Source organism: Cavia porcellus, unplaced genomic scaffold, assembly GCF_034190915.1.
Source record: "Cavia porcellus strain 051 isolate PalLab524CR breed Dunkin Hartley unplaced genomic scaffold, mCavPor4.1 scaffold_18, whole genome shotgun sequence".
NCBI lineage: Eukaryota > Metazoa > Chordata > Mammalia > Rodentia > Caviidae > Cavia > Cavia porcellus.
This window is the reverse complement of record NW_026947501.1, coordinates 44,574,561-44,594,530: the sequence shown is the minus strand read 5'-3', so window position 1 is coordinate 44,594,530 and position 19,970 is coordinate 44,574,561. Positions and strand designations below refer to the sequence as shown.

The 19,970-nt window shown below is 50.3% G+C and overlaps 1 protein-coding gene across 3 annotated transcripts in view; it reads left to right on the top strand.

The window, feature by feature from the left end:
- Window positions 1-19,970, top strand: part of Sh3rf3 (SH3 domain containing ring finger 3) — a 203,754-nt gene that overhangs the window by 131,247 nt on the left and 52,537 nt on the right. For 2 of the 3 annotated variants that reach the window (XM_013154460.3, XM_013154459.3), the window contains exons 3-4: window positions 931-1,026; window positions 18,582-18,941. In XM_013154460.3, the coding sequence (XP_013009914.1) occupies window positions 931-1,026; window positions 18,582-18,941 (456 nt within the window). The remainder of the gene's footprint in view (window positions 1-930; window positions 1,027-18,581; window positions 18,942-19,970) is intronic. The other variant, XM_063229711.1, reaches the window with a different exon arrangement.

The following is a 19,970-nucleotide window of genomic DNA, read 5'->3' as shown; positions in this document are numbered from 1 at the left end:
CTTGATCTGGAGAGAGCTGTGGTGCCATCTTCCTGCTTCACAGAAGCATGGTGACTTCTGGGGAGTGTGGGTGGCACCTTGGATCTGACGTGGTCCTCTGAGAGTTCCACACACATTAGAGGCCCAAGGGGCCAATTGATCTTAGCAGATGCCCAAGTGTAAGTGACAGGAAGGCTTTGGGGGAGATTGGCTGCAGCCTGAGGGTACCTGCTGATTGCTGAAGAAGTGTGGCTAGGAGGGTGGGGGGCAGCATCCTGCATGGGTGCTGTCATGCCTGAGTTGGGCATCTTGAACTGGGAGCTGGGGGCAGGTTCATATTCTCCAGCACTTGCTGCAGCATGTCTCTTCACCCAGCTCCTTTGTCTGTCTTTTCTGGGTTCCTTTTCTCACCTGGCACTCCTGTCCTTTGTCTGTGGTGTTTCTGAGTCCAGGACTGTGTGCCCAGGTGTTTCCTCTCATAGCTTGTCCAGGCTCCCCAAGAGTTCCTCTCTGCATGTGCTTCCCATGTGCAGCTGTTTACATGTGTTGCTTGTATGCTGGATGTGTTGGGAAACTAAGAATGAGAGGATGCAAAGCTCCTTGGACTCTCGGCTCTAAATCAGTCCACTTGACTTGGGTCACTTATTTTGTTTTTCCTTGGAGCCAGAAACAAAGCATGTCATTCTTAACTAAATTTATTTTTATCCAATATGTTTTTTTAAATTACATAAATCAAAGGAGCCTGTGTTTTTAAACTCCAACTATATTTTGCATTGTCATGTGTCCCCAGTGGGGACCTAGGAGACTATAGTCACTCTCATCAGAGCAAGACAGTGGGTGGAAGGGAAGGCTGAGTAGACTCCATACCTTCCTTGATCAGCCCCTGGACCCCATGTCTAATCAGTCTCTGTTTTCCTTTTGGGGTGTGCATGGTGACTCTGGTAACTCCAGGATGAAGTTCTGACTGTGATCCGCCGTGTGGATGACAACTGGGCAGAGGGCATGCTGGGAGACCGGATTGGGATCTTCCCCCTGCTGTATGTGCAGGTAAGCCCTCATTTGTGTCCAGGCCCCTGTGTCATCCCGGGAGCCTTGATTGGGAGAGACAAGATCCTCCACAGATCCTGGGGACATGGCAGCCATGAGTTCCACTCATGTTCCCTGTTGGTGTGCAAGAATGGCTGTGGCCAATGTGAGCAGCTGCACCTCATACCCCACAGCCTTTTCCATTCTCTCTCAGATTCCTGTGTTGCACTGCTTACCTGAGAAGTCCTGTGTTCTGCTGTTCTAGTCTCCTAGCCCTGAAATCAAGAGTGCTCCCCCCAGGCACATTTTGTATGATGCACAGGGCTGGCATAGACCCTGTTACTCTTGTACCTCCTGGCATCTGCAACTTGAACCTGCATTGAGGCCCCTTGATTCCTGTCTCTTCTCTGTCACCAGGAAGGGCAGTAGTGGGAGGGGCCATCTGAAATGTCATCCTCTCTGACTGTTTGTGTGGATATCTGACCCTGGTGTGTGCATTCTCTTATGTCAGTGCGACTCCACATGCAGACATCTTTTCATCCTGTCACCTCTGGGGTGATCCAGTACTAGTGTCCTTTGCACTGAGTCTGACTGATGGCCAAATGCTTCTGAGGTTCTCTAATCTTTCTGATAACTTGGTGACTGAGATTGATGGATATACCCAGAGCACAGATGAGCAGACAGAGGCCACAGGGGCCTGGGGATTGCCAGCCCCACAGAAAACTGATGCCGTGTTGGGGTTGAGCACAGACTGTTTGGCTGCACATTCACTGTCCTGTCCTGGCCTTCACTGTCCTGCCCACAGTTCTCCAGCTCCAGAACCCCTACTTTACTCATTGTCCCACTCAACAGGTGCGAAGTTCTTCCCTCCGCCACAGCTATGGATGGCTTCAGATGTGTGTCAAATGCATAGGTGTGGCATCCAGGATCCTCTTATCTCTTCCCTCAACTCTTTCCTCTTCCCTCTCTTCCCTAAACATCCGGATGAGTGTTTTCCTGACATCTACCCTGGATAAGCTGTTCAGGGGCATTCTAAGACATTCTTGTGATGGTGCCCATACATGATGTGTAGACCACTTGGAGGGCACTGGGACGCATCTGCATCACTGTTACATTGCCTGAGGAAATCAACTCACAGAAGGAGAGGGCAGGCAGAATGGTGCCCAGGTAATCACTGCCACTGGGAGGCCAAGGCAGGTGAATCTTGTATTTGAGGATAGAGTGGGGACCTTAGGACCTTGACTCAAAAAAATGTCTATGGGTGGGGCAAAGCAAAGGTAAGAGCACTTTCTTGGCAAGCACAGGCCCTGGGCCCAATCTCCATCACCATAAAAAAAGAGAAAATTCATTTGGCTAACAGTTTCAAGATTTCAGTCCATGGTTGATGGGCTCCATTACTTCTGGGCTGTGGTGAGGCTGAACAATGGGGAACATTAGGTGGAGAAAAGCAGCTTGTGGCAAATAGGGAGCAGGGAGGTGAGGAACAAGACACTGTCTCTAAGGGTGGTGGTACCTATGATACATTTGCTTCAAAAAGTCTCCACCTACTAAGTTTCCATTACCTTCCAGCAGTGTCATCCTGTTATGAATCCAAGTGTATTACTGCACAGATGTAGTCTGAGACCTCAAAATTCAGTCTCCATTCAGAAGCCCCATGAGTGAACCCATGAGCCAGTAGGGGACACTTCAGATCCAGATCAGAGCAGGTGCACATGTTACCTGTGTCAGATACCCATCCTGGTGTGGCATTACTGCAGCTTTGCACCAGGCCAGGGATTCTTCTCCATCTTGCTGCTGGAGATGAGAACTTAATGCAAAATATCAACTGCAATGTACTCTAAAAGTCCTACATGGGAGCCCCAAATATTTTTACTAGTGAAACATTTTCTTGGGCAGAATATCAAGAATAGCCAAAGAAGCATGCAAATTGCTAATAGAAATTTTATTACTGTGGCCCAGATGGAAACAATTCCAGTGTCCATGGAATGAAACAGCGGAATACAGCTTAAAGCTTCAGTATGGTAGGACTGTGTCCAGCGGTAGAAACAAACAAAACTGCTCCTTTAAGCAGTAAGGATGAATTTGCCAAAGCATCATCTCACACTCACCTGTGTGGGGGCCTTTAGTCCTCCTGACTTCACCCTGGAGATGGTCTATGCTGCAGCGCAGCTGTATGAGGATCTATAATCCTCCTGACCTCATTGAAGCTGTGGGCTGTCCTGTAGCTCACCTGTGTAGGGATTAATTGTCCTCCTGATGTGCCCTTCTACCCAGTTTCAGTGCCAGATGTCAGGTTTGTGGACAGGTGTACAACTGTGGTCCTGCCAGCTTACCAAGGACTCACATCAGGCCTCACCTCACCTGAACTCCACTCCCTATGTGTATTTGGCCTGGGATGCCTGAGCCATGCTGAACCTGGCAAACAAGTACATGCCCTGAAACCCTGCCTAGACCTGCTGAGTGGACACAGTGACACAGGAGCCAGATGTGTCTGGAACCAAGTTTTCCTTCACTGCCAGCTTCTCCTCTTACCAAAGGCCAATCTTACCCCAAACTGTAGAATAATCTTCCTGTGCCCCCTGAATCCCCCAGGCACCAACTGCCAAAGTGTCCACACCATTGAACAGCTGGCCCAAGGCTCTACCCTGTCCCTACTGGGTTTCCTGGGACTCCTCCTCCAGCTCTGTCTTGTTTTGCTTTCTGTTGCCCCGCTCCACCCTTGTGGCCAGCACTGCCTCCTTGTTTCTCTGTCTTCTCAGTTTTGGGCACAGTCACCCTCCAGCAGCCTTCCCCTCCCAGAGACAAAGTGCACCAACCCAGCCGCCAGATGACAGTCAGGCAGGGCTGACCTTGCCCTTTCTCCTGCAAGACACTGAGAGGGAAAAGCTGGACACTTATCCTTTGGAATGTGTCCAGGAAGGGACCAGAATTGAGCCTGGACATTTTGCAGGGCCTTCCTTTCATGTCCTTGAGAGGCAGAGCAACTTACCGTTGTTTCTAATTTTCAGAACACCTTGTTCTCATGATGTGAGGAGGAATTTGTCTGAGGGAATCTCTTTCCTGTGGGATGTCAACGGTGCCACCTGAGGTCAGGAGTGCAGTACTGCAGTGAAACTTTGGATTCCTCAGTCTGGGGCCTGTCCTGTCACAAGCACACCTCTCTGAAGACTCGTAGCTAGAAAGTCCCTTTCTTGAGGACTCCAGTAAGGCCTGGTGAGGGCCAGTCCAAGACTCGGTCCTCAGATGGCAAGTGACCCAGTGGCAGGACCAGAGGACTGCATATCAGAGCATCCTGGCTTCACTGGTACACAGCTGTGTGGCTGTGGCCAGCTTCTTCACCCCTCAGCTCTCAAGAGACCTGTATCCTGTGAGCACTGGAGCCCAGAGCCCTGGCATGTTTCGAGAGTGCTGGGTTCTGGCCAGTGGAGAGATGGGATGAGTGGTGGCTCTAGAAAGCAAGGCAGTCTCATCCCACAATGCTAGGACCATGTAATGGCAAGCAGGGACATCTGGCCTTGAGCAGATGCCAGCCCTCTGTCTGGTGTCTGTCATTGTGGCTCCAGTTGGATGGTGTGTGGAAACTTGATGTGATCTGTGGATTCAGGACAAGATACAAGAAGCAAAACTGAAATCCTGAGTCAGCCCAATAAGTGAAATTCCTCTCCAAAGTGAGAATTACTAGTGATAATTTATTTCCCTTTTGCCACACCTTTGTTCTGTGGCTTCTGTGGTTTGTTTTGAGCCTCTGTCACTTTCAACATTGACCTCAGCCTGCACAGCAGCCTCTTCTCACTTTGCTTTTCATAGAACATTGTTTTAAACCGTGGCCTCTAACATGCTGTTAGCCCATAAGGCAGTAACTTCCAGACATGACTGACTATTCCCCTGGGAAGAGAAGAGCTTGTGGTTGTAACTGTATGTGTTCCCTGCTGTTGTTGATGCTGGCTCTGTGGGTTGGATCTGCCATTGCATGGCGCCTGCCATTTCTTTAACTTTGCCCTGTTGGTTTCCAGCTCCTGGATCAGGGCAGAGAGTGTTTACAAGGAGAAGGTTGAGCAAGAGTGTGTGTCTGTCAGGGTTCTGCCATTAATAGGGCACACAACTATGGACTATGAGAGGGAAGGGAACTGGCTCATGTACTGTGGTGCTGAGCGGGGTGTCTGCAGGCTGGAAACCCAGGATGCTAGCCGCACAGCACTGTCCAAGTCCAAAGCCACAGAAAAAGGAACTGAAGTGAATCTCTCAGGCTGAGGCGGGACCTGGAGCCAGAAGGCACAGAGGCTGGAGCCTGCCACCTAAGGGTAGAGGAGGAGTGTCCAAGCTCCAGAGGAAGGGATAGAGGGCACTTCTTCTCATTCAACCCATCCACTCCTTGGAAATTCCCTTCACAGCATACCCAGTTCTCCAGGTGCACCTCAGTCCCATCGAGGCTGACTTGCGTGGACTATGACTGTGAGGGCAAAAGCTGTGTGCCAGTCTTACTGCCTGCCTTAGCCAGGCAGGTCTCGCTACTGAGCCCCACCTCAAATGTGGACGGACATCATCCTTCAGGGAATTTGAGACTGGTAGCTCAATGCCAGTTCAGCACTTGCTGAGGGCTTGGCAGAATGAACAGAGGTCCTCACCATGTGACAGATGCTCCCACTCAGGGCCAGAAGAGTTTGCACAGGTTTATCCTCATCCCTAGCTTTGTTTGCTGTTGTTTTGAAGTGGGTTCATAAACCATATAGGAATCCAAGCAGCCAAATTGATAAATTTGGAATTTAATTAGCAGAGCTCAGCAGCCACTCATGTGGACGCATTTCAGAGTGGCCCTGAACTGGAAAATTACGAAGCTTTTAAACAGAGAATCACAAAAATACATCCTGTTGGAAACAATTTAGCTAGAATCTTACGTTAATTTTGGTTGACACCTGTATCTTGCTTCTTTTGTTGAGTAGGTTAATTTTTCTCTTGTGAGTATAGCTCATTCTGGTTTTCTTATGGGACTTAAATCCTGAGTAATTTTCCATTTTCCTGGGTCAAATACAGGACGTCAGTTAAATGCAGAGCTCAAGGTGGTGTCAGTTATGCCAAGCTACAACAGTTTCAGGTTAGAAGGTGAATGAAAGGTGTCCCATCAATGTTGGCCACAGTGGTGATGTGAAACAATGTGCGAGGCAGCGTGAGACACTCCGTATGTGAGAAGCAGTGTATGGCGTAGGCTGTGACTCTGTATGAGAGGCTCAGTTGGTATGTGAGACCTTGTGGTTCTGGAAGGAATCATGGATTGCTGCATAGTAGATCTAGAGGAATGAGAAGGGGGCGTATGCCAGTTGTGCCTTTGAGAGACTGAAGAGGGGTCTGAGCATGTTGGCATGGGAGGCTTGTGGGAAGTAATGCCCACTCCTGTGAATCTGGCTTTTGTGCCTCAGGCTCCTGTTCCTCCTTACCTGTGTGTCACTCACAGGGACAGGAATAACTCCATGGATGATGGGGCTATCTTCACTTGCCTTGAGCTCCCTGATGTCCCTTGCTGACCTCAGTGCTTCTGCCCTCACCTGCTCTCCATGTCCTTTCCACATAGGAACAAGACCCTCTATCCAGACCCCACCACTCTCCAGGGGCCTCCTGAGCCCTTCCCACATGAGGACAAAACTGATCTTGCCTTCCTTGAGCCTCTTGAGTGGTCAGCTCCTGCCTGCCTTGACCTTCCTTGACTGGTAGCTGACAGAGCCCGTGAGAGTGTTGTCCCTCTGGAGCATCCATGCTGCAACCTGCTCTTTCCACTTGGCTTTTCCTGTCTGAGGAGTCTGACCTGTGACTCACAGACTTTTGTGAACATCAGTATTACCTGTAGAGCTCCAGTTACAGCCCTGAGTGTCCCTGGCCCACACAGCACACCTGGACGCACCTGCTGGCTTTTGCCATTCCTGATCCCAAAACCAGAGCCTTTTCTCTGTCCTCATCCTTTCAAACTGCCCATTTTAGCAATGGCCTCTCTTCCCCCATGTCCATTGGCCATGTGACTTGAAACTGCCCCTTTGCCCCTAAACCCTCCTCCTCTGGCCATCCAGAATCCTCTTGGGACTCTCCCCAGAATGCCAGACCATCTTACAAATGCTTTACATCTGCCACTGATCCTCAGGGAAGCCCTGGGGGACAGCTGAGCCTGGGTTCTGGTGAGAGGCAGGGGCTAGTACCTCCAAGCTTGGTGGCTGTCAAGTTCCTGTCCTACCTCAGCAGGCTCTGTGAGTTCCTGCAGGGTGAAGGGCACTTGGCAGGCAGCTGTAAACCCCATACATTGCCCTGCAGCGCCCCCACTATATGCACCTGCCACCCCAGGTCTATATTTCCCCCTAAACTAGGACCAAATCACTAAGGAGAGACAGGCAGGAAGCGTCATGTACATTTTTAAAGTATTTAAGTACTTTAATGTACTTAAATGTATTTAAGACATACAACACTTTTTGTGACACATACGTAGTAGAGTAGCTGCTGTAGTGGAAGAAACTTTCATGTCCTGTACCCCATGGATGGTCTGCTTTCTCTTTGCCCAGCAGAGGATGATGTGGAGCATGCCATGCTGTTGTCGTGGATTCCTTAACCCTCTACTTCTTGGGCTGTTCACCTTGTATCTGTTGCTCTGTGTCCTTGGGTGACACTGGCCCGTTTTCTCCCCATAACCTGGCCAGCACTGTTTTAGTCTGTCTTTATAATATTTGACCTTTGTTAGTGTCCATGTGTCAGGAGATGACTTAATATTTTCCCCTCTGTGTCCGACTCATTTCACTCAGCAACACGTCCTCGAGGCTACACATCTGGCAGATCTATATTTAAATATGTAGGGGTGCAACTGTAGTCCTAGCTACTAGGGAAGCTGAAGTGGAGGATCACATGAGCCCAGGAGTTCCAGCCAACCTAGAAAAGAGAGTGAGAGCCTGGCTTAGAAAAAGAAAACAAAAGACAAATCAATTGAAGTTTTAAAAATGAGGAAGTTGGGGAGGAAACGTGTTTTGTCAAATTCCATGCAGCTCTGGGCAGGCAGACCCTAGTTTAGGAGGTGGGGCCACCTCCCCTCATAGACCACTTCTGAAGCTCCTGTGCTCGAGGGTTAGCCTGGTGGGCAGCTGCTTAGAGATGTGGTGGTGGTGATGTGCGTGGCCCTGAGGGGGCAGAGCTTGGTGACAGCTGGGTGCTCCTGGCTGAGGTCAGCACTGATAATGTGAGGGCAGGAAAAGCTGTGTCTCTAGATAGCCAGAACAAAACACATCAGCCAGGGTCTCTGGGGGTCTGAGGGACCACTGCCATGATCATATTTCAGCCGAGGAAGGAAGCACCCAGCTGTCTGTGCCTTCTCCTGAGTTGCCTTTTGTGGCACTTCCTGTTGAGGGGGAAAAGTGAGCATGTTGCTAATGGCTGGGGTAGCTTTAGAATTCAGCAAAAATGCTTACATGTGTGTGTGTGTATGTGTGTGTGTGTGTGTGTGTGTGTGTGTGTGTGTGTGTGTGTTTGTGCATGTGCGCATTTGGGAGACTTTGTAAAGGTGCCTCAATTCAGCTAATTACTACAGAATGAGAAGCAGCAGCTAATTCTGGCTTCATCTCATTCCCGTCAGCCCACTCAGAGGAGCTCAAAGCCATGCTTGCTTTTTATCTTTCAAATCCTTCAAAGCAAGAATAATTAAGGTACTAGTCTGAAGCTATTGAGAACTTTCTGCTGGGAAGCAAAGGCCAAGGTTTGGTTTGGACCACCTCTTCCAAGTGTTTTGTTTCCAGAGATCTTCCTTCTTACTTCCTGCTGATTGACCTGCTGAGTTCTGTTCTGCTGTTGTGGAAGCTATTGAGTGAGAGTTGAGAGGCTTGCTACAGACACACCATGGGCTGGCGATACTCATGCAGCTGCTCATGTCTCCTAATAGCTGTAAGACCTATGCCTGAGTCTCCAGAAGAGTGTTCATCCCTGTGTCAGCTGTGAAGCAGGAATACATCTGCTGCCAGTGCCAAGTCCTATTGCCAAAAGAGGGTTTAAAGTTCCATCTGCTTCAGATCTCCATTGATGGCTTAGATCTCAACTGAAAGAATGTTTCTACTGCTCTTAAAAACCCTCCACATTGTTCCTTCCAGATTGCTGTCCATCCATCTGCCCATCCATCTATCTGTCCACTCATTTATCCATCCACTTGCCCATCCATCTATCCATTCATTCATCAATCCACCTACCCACTGATCTTTTCATTCATCCATCCATCTACCCTATCTATCCATTAACTTTCATCCAACTACCCATCTACCCACTCATCTATCCACTCATCCCTTCATTTATCCATTTATTCATCTGTTCATCCACCCATCCATTCCTCTACTCAACCATCCACCCACTTCCCCACCCCTGCCTTATGACTGAGTTGATGGATCAGAACTCCTCTGGGTGTGTCATGTGGCATCTACACACCTCATTTCCTCATCACCGTGAGGGGAGCAGTCACCTAACCTACCTTGTGGGTCTCAGGAAGTTGTATTAGTAACACAGAGGCACACAGACAGTGACTATCATAGTGAACGCTGTATTATAAATTATTTAGCTGTCATGTTTTGAGCCCTAGCCAGACTCCAGAATACCCTGAGTCTCTTCCCTCCTATGAAACTGTGAATAATTGAGGCCTTGACAGAAGCAAGGAAAGCAGAACTTCATGCTGTTTAAAGGAACTATTTGGAATGGACTTAATGCTTTGTTCAATGTGGCAGAAAAGAGTCACATTGAGTACAAGTTCACAGACACCTAGGGGGTGAGGGAGCCGTTGAGAGACTCAGGCTTTCAGGACAAGACCACGTTGAAACAGAGCCTCTGCTCAGGGCATCTATGAAGGAGGAAGGGGGCCCATTTTAGGGAGCCACCCAGCTAAGGGGCAGTGTCCAGTGCCACTTGAGGATCAGAAAGAGGCTTGAGACCAGGAGAGAAGAAAACCCTAGAGGTACAATCTGTGGATCTGTAATCTTCTGTGTTTAAGAGGAGAGGGACCATGAACTTGCTTGTTTTTTTTTTATTTGTTTGTTTGGTTGGGTTTTGTTTTGTTTTGTTTTGCTAAGTTTGTGGCAGAGCTCATGTGTCTGCTCGTTCTTAGACACTTAACGCTGGAGCAATATGTCTAGAGATTGCTGAGATTTTGGTTGTAGCCATTCATCCTGTTCTGTGCCCCACACTGTGACCTGCCCTGCCCATTGTGCCTTATTCTTGGATCCCTTGAGCAGGGAGTGGGGTCTTTGTGAGATGGATGCTGAAGTGCACAGTCACAGTGTGTCAGCCCTGGGAGTGATGTCTCACCGAGAAGATAAGGCCTGTGTTGGCTTTGAGAGAGGGAAAAGAGAGGACCTTAGCACATGGTGGTACAGTTGGACAGGTGATATGGGCCCCCACTGTCAGAGGTGGAATCATGAACTCTGCAGAAATGGAGAAGTGGAGCTGGACAAGTAGGATAGAAGAACATGGGTGCTTGGAACATCTATTCCCACATGTCTGTTACAAGCAGCTAAAAATTCCAACTGAGCAGGTATCACAGCATCCCCCATAGCTCAGTCAGTAGCTGTGGCCAGGGGCAGGTGTGCGGGGTGGGCATCATTTCTTCAGTTCTTTCCTAGTATGGCACATGCAGTCCAGCACTGCCCCAACACCCTCACTTGGAAAGTGGATGTTCCACCAGCCTTCTGCCCTGACCCTGGACTCCATGTTCCTCCTCAGTGCTCTCTGGCCTCGCTCACCCCTTCAGTCCTGCAACCTGGGAGCTACATGCTGGGAAGTTTCCTAGGGAGTCCTCCTAGGTCTGCATTCCAGCAGCTGGTGGCTGTTGTCTGGACTCAGAACCCAGCCAGTGCACAAGGAAGATGAATCTCAGCTCCACGTAAAGCTTGTGCCTGCCTGGGAAAGTGCGGGAGGCTTCTGCAGCACCTCGCACTTAGGGTGGAATGGACAATGTGTGTGACTGCCATGCTGCGACAGCTCCTCAGGGCCCACGATGCCTGGGCCTCAGCTGCCTTTTTGTTTCATTTGTTTTTAATGGATTTTTCTGATTATGAAAATAATACTTGGCTTTTGCTCAAAATAGGGAAATTCAGAAAACTATGAAGAAGAAAATTAAAATCACTCCTAATCCTATCAATAAATATAATATGTAAGAAAGGAGTGAAGTGAAAGTTGTTAGCATATTGCTCCTTTTCCTCTTTGTTCTGTATAAATATCTGTATATATTTGAGGGAAATTTGGAGGTTGCTGTATCAGTATTGCTAGCAGTCTTTCTCCCAAAATTGTGAGTCTCCCATTGACATTACTGCAGTGGCTTCAGGGTGTGTCACTGGTGCCCCCTGGCCCTGGACCTCCACGTCCCCACTTCAGAGGAGGGATGAGATCCCAGAGCTGCAGGCTCCCACATGGTACCCTGTTCCCAGCCTCATCTGCACCCACGAATCTGTCACTCCTCTGACACTCTGACACCCTGTTGCCCTAGGACCTTGACGGGTGCCACTGCTGCCGCCCCACCTGGCCACTGACCTCATTTGGCCTTCAGCCCCATCCAACACACTGAGGAAATGCTTGCTTGTTTCTTGCCTCCTGGGTGGGTCTCCTGAATGTGGGGTGTCTCTGTTTACCCTCCCATTGACTTACCTGCAGTGCCGTACAGTGCCAGACTTGGCTCCTCCCCTCTCAGCTCTCTGCAGTCACTGACTAAGTGTCCAGGGACTCCCAAGTGCTCCTCTTCCAGCTCTCAAGGGCGACAGGTTCCCACCCACCCTGAGCCTCACAACTCCACTGCATCCCCAGGGTACCATCCTCAACAACTGTGTGCACACATAAGCACACATGTGCTCATGATCTGTGTCTGTCTGGCTGTGCAGCCTGCCTCCCTCCACTGCCTGGAATACATAGGTTCCTCTGGTCCCTTATCTATACTGATCGAAGAACTTATATTTGATCAGTACAGATAAGTTTTTACCCAGATTTCCTCTAAGAGTGGTCCTTTTCGTTGTGCATCCATGAGGGTTACATTATGAATAATTTCAGCCCTGTGTGGCTAAGAAGGCAACCTCAGGATAAGCTCTTTCCCTGACCAATGCCGTTGTACCAGCCTCTGGGTGCTGATCCCACTTGACAACACAGCCCCATAAGTACCACAGTGAGGCTCAAGACCTGCGCTCGGGGAGGAGCAGGCTTAGACTCGGGTCAGACCTCTATCCCTGCCACCCTCTGTCCCTCCAGACTCTGGACTCCTCTGCTGCTGATAAAGCAGATATAGTTTCCTGCCCATGAAGGAGTGAAGTGTGGTGAGCACTGTGTTTACAGTGTCCTCGCTAAGCAAATATTACTGCATCCACATCAAAAGTTCCTTGCTTTTTCCTATTAAGTGGTCATTATTTAGTGCTACCTGTATTCCTATCCTGAAGTCTTTATCCAACTATAAAATGAGACTGTTTTTTCAGAGGATGAAATCAGCTGTATGTCTCACTAGTCCAGTGATCAGCTTTGTTGATGGAGGTTGTGTGGAAGCATCAGAGAGATGGGGAAGAAGGAGTAGACAGAAATGAGTTGTCCTGGTCACTGTAGCTCCTCTCTAAGCCGACGATCACGTGAAGTTGTGAGATGCTGACCCAGGTGGTGTTGAGCTTCAGCAGCAGCATAATTCGGTTACATTGCCTGAAACCCAGGGCTGAGCAACCCTTGTTCCCAGGCCTTGGGGCCACGTGGGCCCATGAAGTGGGTCTCCTGACCCCATCCCAGTGCCACAGCTCTGTGCTCCACCAGATCCCTATGTGACCAACCCTATGACCTGAGGTATGGGAGGACATGTAGCCAGGTCCCTGCTCCTAGAGGTGTCTACAATGCACATCCTGCACAGATAGGAAGAAGACTGGTCACTTCAGTGAAGCAGCATCTCCCTTCTCCCCTTGACAATAGCTTCCAGTGTTCGGGATTGCGACTCATGATGACATGTGTGTCAGATCCCCACCACAGGCGTGTATGCATACATATGAAATGAAGCCAACCTTCCCTGAAACTGTTACCCCTTTGGGATGTATTCTGAGTCAGGTTTTTGCTTTTATTCCATTGCATGTTTTGAAAAGTGCTGGTCAGGACTCAGTAGTCCCATAGTGTGAAAGCTATAGCTCTGCTGAAGATCTCCAAGGTAGAATCATGCAGCCAGGCAAGGGAAGAAAACTGAGCTCACTCAGATTTACTGTTCATGAGACTTTTTTTTCCTTCAGTACTGGGGATTAAACCTAAGGATTGTGCCTAGAGCCTTTGCACTGAGCTACATCACCAGCCCTATTTTATGTTTTATTTTGAGACAAGGTCTTGCCAAGTCACCTCATTGTTCAGAGTGGCACAAATTTGAGATCTTCCTTCTTCAGGCTACTAGAGTACTGGATATTTTAAAATTTTTAACTTGTTAACTCAGATTTCCAGTTTGTGTGTTTCTTATAAGCTAAATATGTATTGTGGCTCATTTTATATATTAAAATTCACATATGTCTTCAGTCCATTATGTGTCTGCAATGTAAATAACATACTGGTTTGGTAGAAGACATTTGTACTGTTAGGAGGCATGCTCACAGCACTTCACTCAGGAGCATCCAGGCCCTGGACTCATCTGGCAGAGCTGTCCTGGCTCTGCTTCTTTGCTTTTTGCTGTCCTCATTCCTCCTCAGTCACCTGTGACCCATGACGCCCAGGGAAGAAGGCCTGTAACAATGTTTTTCCAGTCCTGTGTCTGAGGTGGCCAGCAATGTATGTACCGAGGCTGGAGAGAAGGGTCACCATGTCCAGGCCTCTGCAGAGAGCCCTTCACCAGGTTCTCAGAGAACAGGTCAGAAGGATCTGTGTTTTGCTCTTTGCTGACAAACCTGCATGGCATTTTGCCACAGTGACCTCCCAGGGGAATTTCTTAGCAAATGAGGGAGATTTTATGTGTTCTTAGTTCAACAAAGGACTCAGACTCTGGTGTCTTCTTCCCTGTGCTTTGGTTCTGAGCTGAGGGCAGTTTGGAACAGGAAGGAAACACACTGAAGGGGGTGGGGAGGGAGGAACCAGTTCCTGCTGTCCTGCTGGGCATCAGAGTATACATCTTGGTTGGCAGGTGGTCTGTGGGTGCAGAGCTATGGGACATGCTGACATTCCTTGCTGACAAAGCTGGCTAGGGACTCAGCAGGGTTGGTGTTTCCTGGGCCCCCATCTCAGGGAAATCTGGCCCAGGGTTTGCAGATAGACTCACCCACTTGCCTGATTGTAGGGCATGTGCAGGGGGATTGCTGTCACCCAGGATGGTGCCATCTGGCAGGTATGCTGCATGCCTACCACCAAGGTCTATGTGACACCTAATGGACAGACAGAGTCCTCAACAAGGTGACTGTCAGCAAGGTGAAGTACATCCCATAGACCCAGCACCCAGGGTCAGGCAGGCTGACACCTGCACTTCCTGCCATCTAACATCACCTTTCATGGACACCCTATACCAGGAGAGATGGATCATAGTGGCAGGCTACTGAGAGAAAACTGTTCTCCCCTTGAGGGTCCTCAACTGTCTTGTTAGGTGATTGCCCATTAGGCAGCGGAATCCACCCTGTGTTGTCCTGGTATGGGATCCACCTCCTTTGAGCTTCAGTTTTCTAAAGTCACATCTGTCTTCATGGTGGCAGGATGGCCACTGACTGACTGTGCTCTGGGTCCTGGGACAGGGAGTGAGCCTGGCGACCAAGTGGGTAGCCACAGTGGCAGGTGCTGTGGGGTGTGGTTTGCATAGGGCCCTCCTGAGTTGCTGGGCAAATGTGGCCCTTGGGCCTCATCACCCTGCTGCCCAGCTTCCAGGGTCATTCATCCTGTGTACAGCTGAGTCTTCCTAGGATGGTCTTCCTAAGGAGGCAGCTGCTCTCATGGGATGGCCACCAGGAACGTAGCTCTTCCCTGAAATGCTTGGAACTAGAAGTGTTTGAGTTCAGTTTTGCGGGTTTGGCATCTGCACAAGACCCTACTGCTGAGCACTCCTACCTAGGACACCTAGCCTCTGAAGGCTACAGTACCCATGCGTAGCAGGAGTGCTCAGGCTGTGTCACTGATATCCAGAGTTCCCTGTGCAGGAAGTGAAAATCTGAAGATGTTGCCTGGCCTGTGAGGCTCCCAAGCGCTGGGAGCAGCTCTGGTGTTCTGTTCTGTGAGAAATTCCACATCATGCTTTAGAAAGCTCTGATTTTTAAAGGCCTCCATTTGATGAGGATGAGCGCAGGCCCAACAGCTGAGGGTCATGTCCTCCACAAATGCTTGAGATGAAGCAGGGTCCAAGCAGCCTGTGTGTTGCTGGATAAGTCAATCAATGGAGAAGCTGCAGACAGGGTGAGCACGGTGGCCACATGTGGTTTGGGATGAGTGACTTGGCTGCTCTGTGCCTCAGGTTTTTGTGAAATGACCATGTTACTGCTGCCCTGGGGTTGACGAGTGTCAGAGAAGATGTGGTGAGGAAGGTGACCTCAGATGTGTCTGGACAGGGCTGGAATCGGCACCATCCACCACCAGAATTGTCCAACACACAGCCTAGGAGCAAGGGAGTGGCATCAGGGTCTGCCCTTCTCCATTGTCCTGCTGGCAGCTGGATCTCCTGAAAAATGTAATGTCCAAGTCCCCCATAGGCAGAGGTTTCTCTTCACTGCCCCTGCATCTGCAACACTCAAGGAGTGACATGTCAGTCCCAGCACAGCAACTTGGTGGAGTGGCCCCAGGAGGACATGTCATGCTCTGTGGTCTGCATGTGGTCAGGGCCAAGTCTGGGTCCAGATCCTCCCTCCTGCCATGGTTGTTTGTGCCTTCAGGAGGGAGGAGGTTGGCACATGGAGCATGGGAACATGCCAGCTTGGGTTTCTCTTCCTCTTTTCCTGAGGAACATCATGGGCCACTTCGAGATTCCCATCAAACACTGACAGACTCTAAAGGCCCACATTCAGATCCCTTGGAGATGTGCATTTGAGGCTGACATCCAACTGAACCTGGAATGTGTTCACACCACAGAGGTGGTAGTCAGGTCCACTGACCTCACAGTCACTGTTTCCCCGGGTCTGGCCCCATGGGCACCATCACTGACAGGGTCCTGCCATTCACTTTGCTGACCTCCGTTAGGAGTAGGAGGTCAGGCTTGGCCCCAAAGGGTGCCCACAGAGCAGAAGGTGGTGTCAGAGTCATCTTCATGGGAAGGAAATAGGTGCATTGAGACTCTCCAAGCAACTGAGTCCATGCCATCAGTCATGGTAGCCAGTCTTTTGTTGGGAAGTTTTTAATTTTTGCCTTTATTAATCTACATTTGCAGTACCTAATGATCACTTTCCTCCTGGGGAGTTGGCACACAAAACACATCTTAACTCTTTTTTCACCCCTCCCTCTTCCTCTCCCCCATCTCCATCTCTTGGTTCCTTTCCCTTTTGCAGCGGATCTGTCTCCCTGTTTCCCATTAAGATGAACATGCCTTGTTTTTTCATAAAGAAGATCTGTGGGATGTGGAGGGTGCAGTGGGGCCTTTCACAGCCCCAGGCCTCACCACCTCGCCACACTCGGCCCGCAGCCCACAGTCACCACACAGGGACCATCCTAGTCCCTGGCTGTGGACCTTTGGCCTGGTGATGTGACCATGAGGGCCAAGGCTCCACAGATGTGGAAGCGGAAAGGGAACATCGTCAGCTGGTGCAGGAGCCATGGCTACTGGCAGAGGAGGAGGATGTGCAAGGCTGGCAAGAGGCCTTCTGATGGAGATGGCTCTGGGCCCACACGGAGCCAGCTCTGCAGTGCGATCCCTGGAATCCACTGGGAGGAGGGTGAGCATCCCTGGCCAGGTTTTGCATCAGGAACTGTAACAGAGTGGCTGCCCAGCAGCCCAACCTCCAGCTGGGGGGTGCCTTGTCTCTATATTGCTATGGAGGAAAGGTGTATGCCTGTTGAGAAACTTCAGGATGAGACCTTCCTGACTGTCACAGCAAGGACCTTATATCAGAAGAGGCTGGCACAGTTCTGTCCCTGGAGTGAAGAGTAAAAAGGATGTGACCAGTCTGCTGCTTTATCCAGAGAGTCCTGCGGGGCAGTGCATGGGCTTAGCAGAGAAGGTGCTGACTCTACCTGAGAGCAGTGCCCAGGTGAACTGCCGTCCTCATCTGGGCCCACTTGGCCTCCATTTCCTGCTTCCCCTATGGACTTCCTGGATTGTTGCCCCACTCCCATTTCCTTCTGAACATAGGGGCCTCCCTCCCCCAGTAACCCCTTCTGCAGTTTTCAGGAATACCTCTATCTGGAAGACCTCACATTCTTGCTCAGGATCCCTGCAGTGCAGCTCAGAGACCCCATGGGCTCCAATCCCAAATAGCTGTCCCAAAGACAAGCCAGGGACAGGCCACAAAGGTATGATGGCTGGGGCTCTGGGTTTCCAGACTTTGTGTTGATCCCTGAAGGGCAGCTAACATTGCCTCAGCACCCTTCCCCCAGCTCTGGACAGTGGGGAAAAGTAAGGGATCTGGTAGGTATTCATCAAACTGAGCACGGCACCTTTGTTCAGTCCATCCTGTGGCCTGTCTGACCCCGTGTCACACTTTGTTCCTTACCACCTTGTGCACAATAAACAGTTCTCTCTCTTTTATTCTTTTAAATCTGTAAATTCCCCTACCAGATATGTTAGGCTGAACCAAAAATACTTGCAAAGAGAGGGGCAGCACCAGGCATCATAAGTGTAAGTGTCCTGTGGGGGAGGGGACATGATTACACTGATGCTCTGGGGCCCTGCCAGATGCCACCCCAACCTCAGGGCTTTCCCTCCTGCAGCAGTATGGCTTACAGACTTGCCAGGAACCATGCCTGGGGACCCACACGGAGCCACTCAGACAATAACATGGCTGCCAGAGGCCTGGCTGAGTGTTCATTGTGGGGAGTGTGCACCCCTCATTTCCTGTTGTGTACCACCTGGACCACATGTTATCAAAGACTGGCTGCACTGTGAAAGCATCTGCTGTCTGGTGGGACAGGTGGAGGTATGGGAGGAGTCTCAGCTCAGTCCTTGTGAATGGCTGCTGAGTTCTGGGAACCTGGCTCAGGACAGCACTGCATAGCTCACATGCAGCCATAAACAGCAGCCAACTCCCTTGGAAAGGGCCCATGGCCCCAGGCCTGAGGCACTTGGAGAGGCCTCAATTGCAGCCAGTGGGAATACTGTCCTGGTGCACATGGGAGCAATGGGGCTGCTGCCTTAGTGAGTGCAGTCAGCAGGGCTGGCCAAGTCTACCTGCTTCTCTCTCAAGCCCTGGCTGGTTCTGTGGTGCTGCAAGTTACCCCCAAACGTAATGATGGAGGATAAGGAGGGGGCCAGTATGGAAACTCCTCTGTCCTATGAGCCATGGCCTCATTGGCTTTCAGGGTAAACTGTTCCACAAACCTGCTGCCTGTCCCACTGCCCACTTGGTGCAGGAAGCCAGGTGACCCCACCACTGTGAATGGTTCTGGCTTCTAAGTGGGAATGTAGCAAGCAGCGCTGAGCTAGTGCAGCTGGTGACAGTCACCTAGTGATGCTCTGTCTCCTTCTTACCCAGCTCAATGACTCTGCCAAGCAGCTCATCGAGATGGACAAGCTCTGCCCAGCTGCTGCTGCAGCATCCGACTGTGCTGCTCCCTTGCCCTTGGATCCCAGCTCAGTGGCCAGCTCTGGCCAAGGCCATGCAGTAGGCAGCTCGGGAGCTGTCAGTGCCTTTCAGCGGCGCATGGACAGTAAGAAGAATGCCAAGAAACGCCACTCATTCACGGCCCTCAGTGTGACACACAAGTCTTCACAGGCAGCCACTCACAGGCACTCCATGGAGATCAGTGCACCTGTGCTCATCAGCTCAAGTGACCCCCGTGCTGCAGCCCGGATTGGGGAGCTCACAGGCCTGCCCTGTGCTGTTCCTGCCCAGGTAAGGCCCCAGCCCACAGTGTCCCTGAGATCTCAGGTGCCCAGCAGTCCCAATGATGAAAGATCATGAAGATGTCTAAAGCTGCACCAGGGAGCTCCCCTACCTGACTCCCCTCCGTGTGCTGTGTATGTCAGGGTCCTCCTCTGTCTCCTTGGCATCCTGGGAAGATTCCTTGCCAGCTACAGAGTGTCCAAGCCAGTCTGCATGGCTCACAAATGTCCCTCTAGCACAAGAAGGTCCTGAGCTCAGAACCAGAATTGACTGTACTGCCGCTCTATGCTTTCTTCACGACTCTCTTGTTTCCAGAACAAAAGCTGATTCCACATTTGCTGGTTTCTTTGTAGATTTGAGAAACCAGACCTAGGTGTTTCAAGATGTAGTTCTTATTATCTGCAGTTCTGGGAAAACCTACCACAGTGGGAAGGGCAGAAGTTGCAGACTAAGGCCAAGCAGGAGCAGGGGTTCTCTGAGGTTTGGTGGAATCCTGCAGCCACACTCGCTGCATACAGAAGAGCAGATGAGCCTTGCTGGGCAGGTAGAGGGGCCTGGCTGAGCAGGGCTCCTCCCCAAACCCAGGTTCTCCAAGACACTAGACTGCACAGGTATATATGGGTCTCTGTTCCTCCTTGAGGCTCCTCTGCAACCAGCTGTGTGTTCCTTCTGGTGTCATGGCTGACTTCCTTAGCACAGTGATATCCTTTTGTGGACCAAACTGGAGAACGCACCAGTGGCAGAGGGGAGAACTGTCACTATTAAAGGTCAACTCAGCTAACTTTATAGTTTCCCCTAGAAAAATAGAATAACTGAGCTGGAGAATTGTAGTTTGCCCTGAATGTGGACTCAGCTTAAAAATGTCCCAATACTCATGTGCATACACATATGTATACACACTGAGGCCTGTGCTTACACATACACATGCACACACATACCTATGCCCTCACCACACATATACACACTACTTATTAACAGACATGCACACAGGCATGTTTAGCCCTCAACCTAGCCTAGTGCTGTGATATGTAGTGTGCA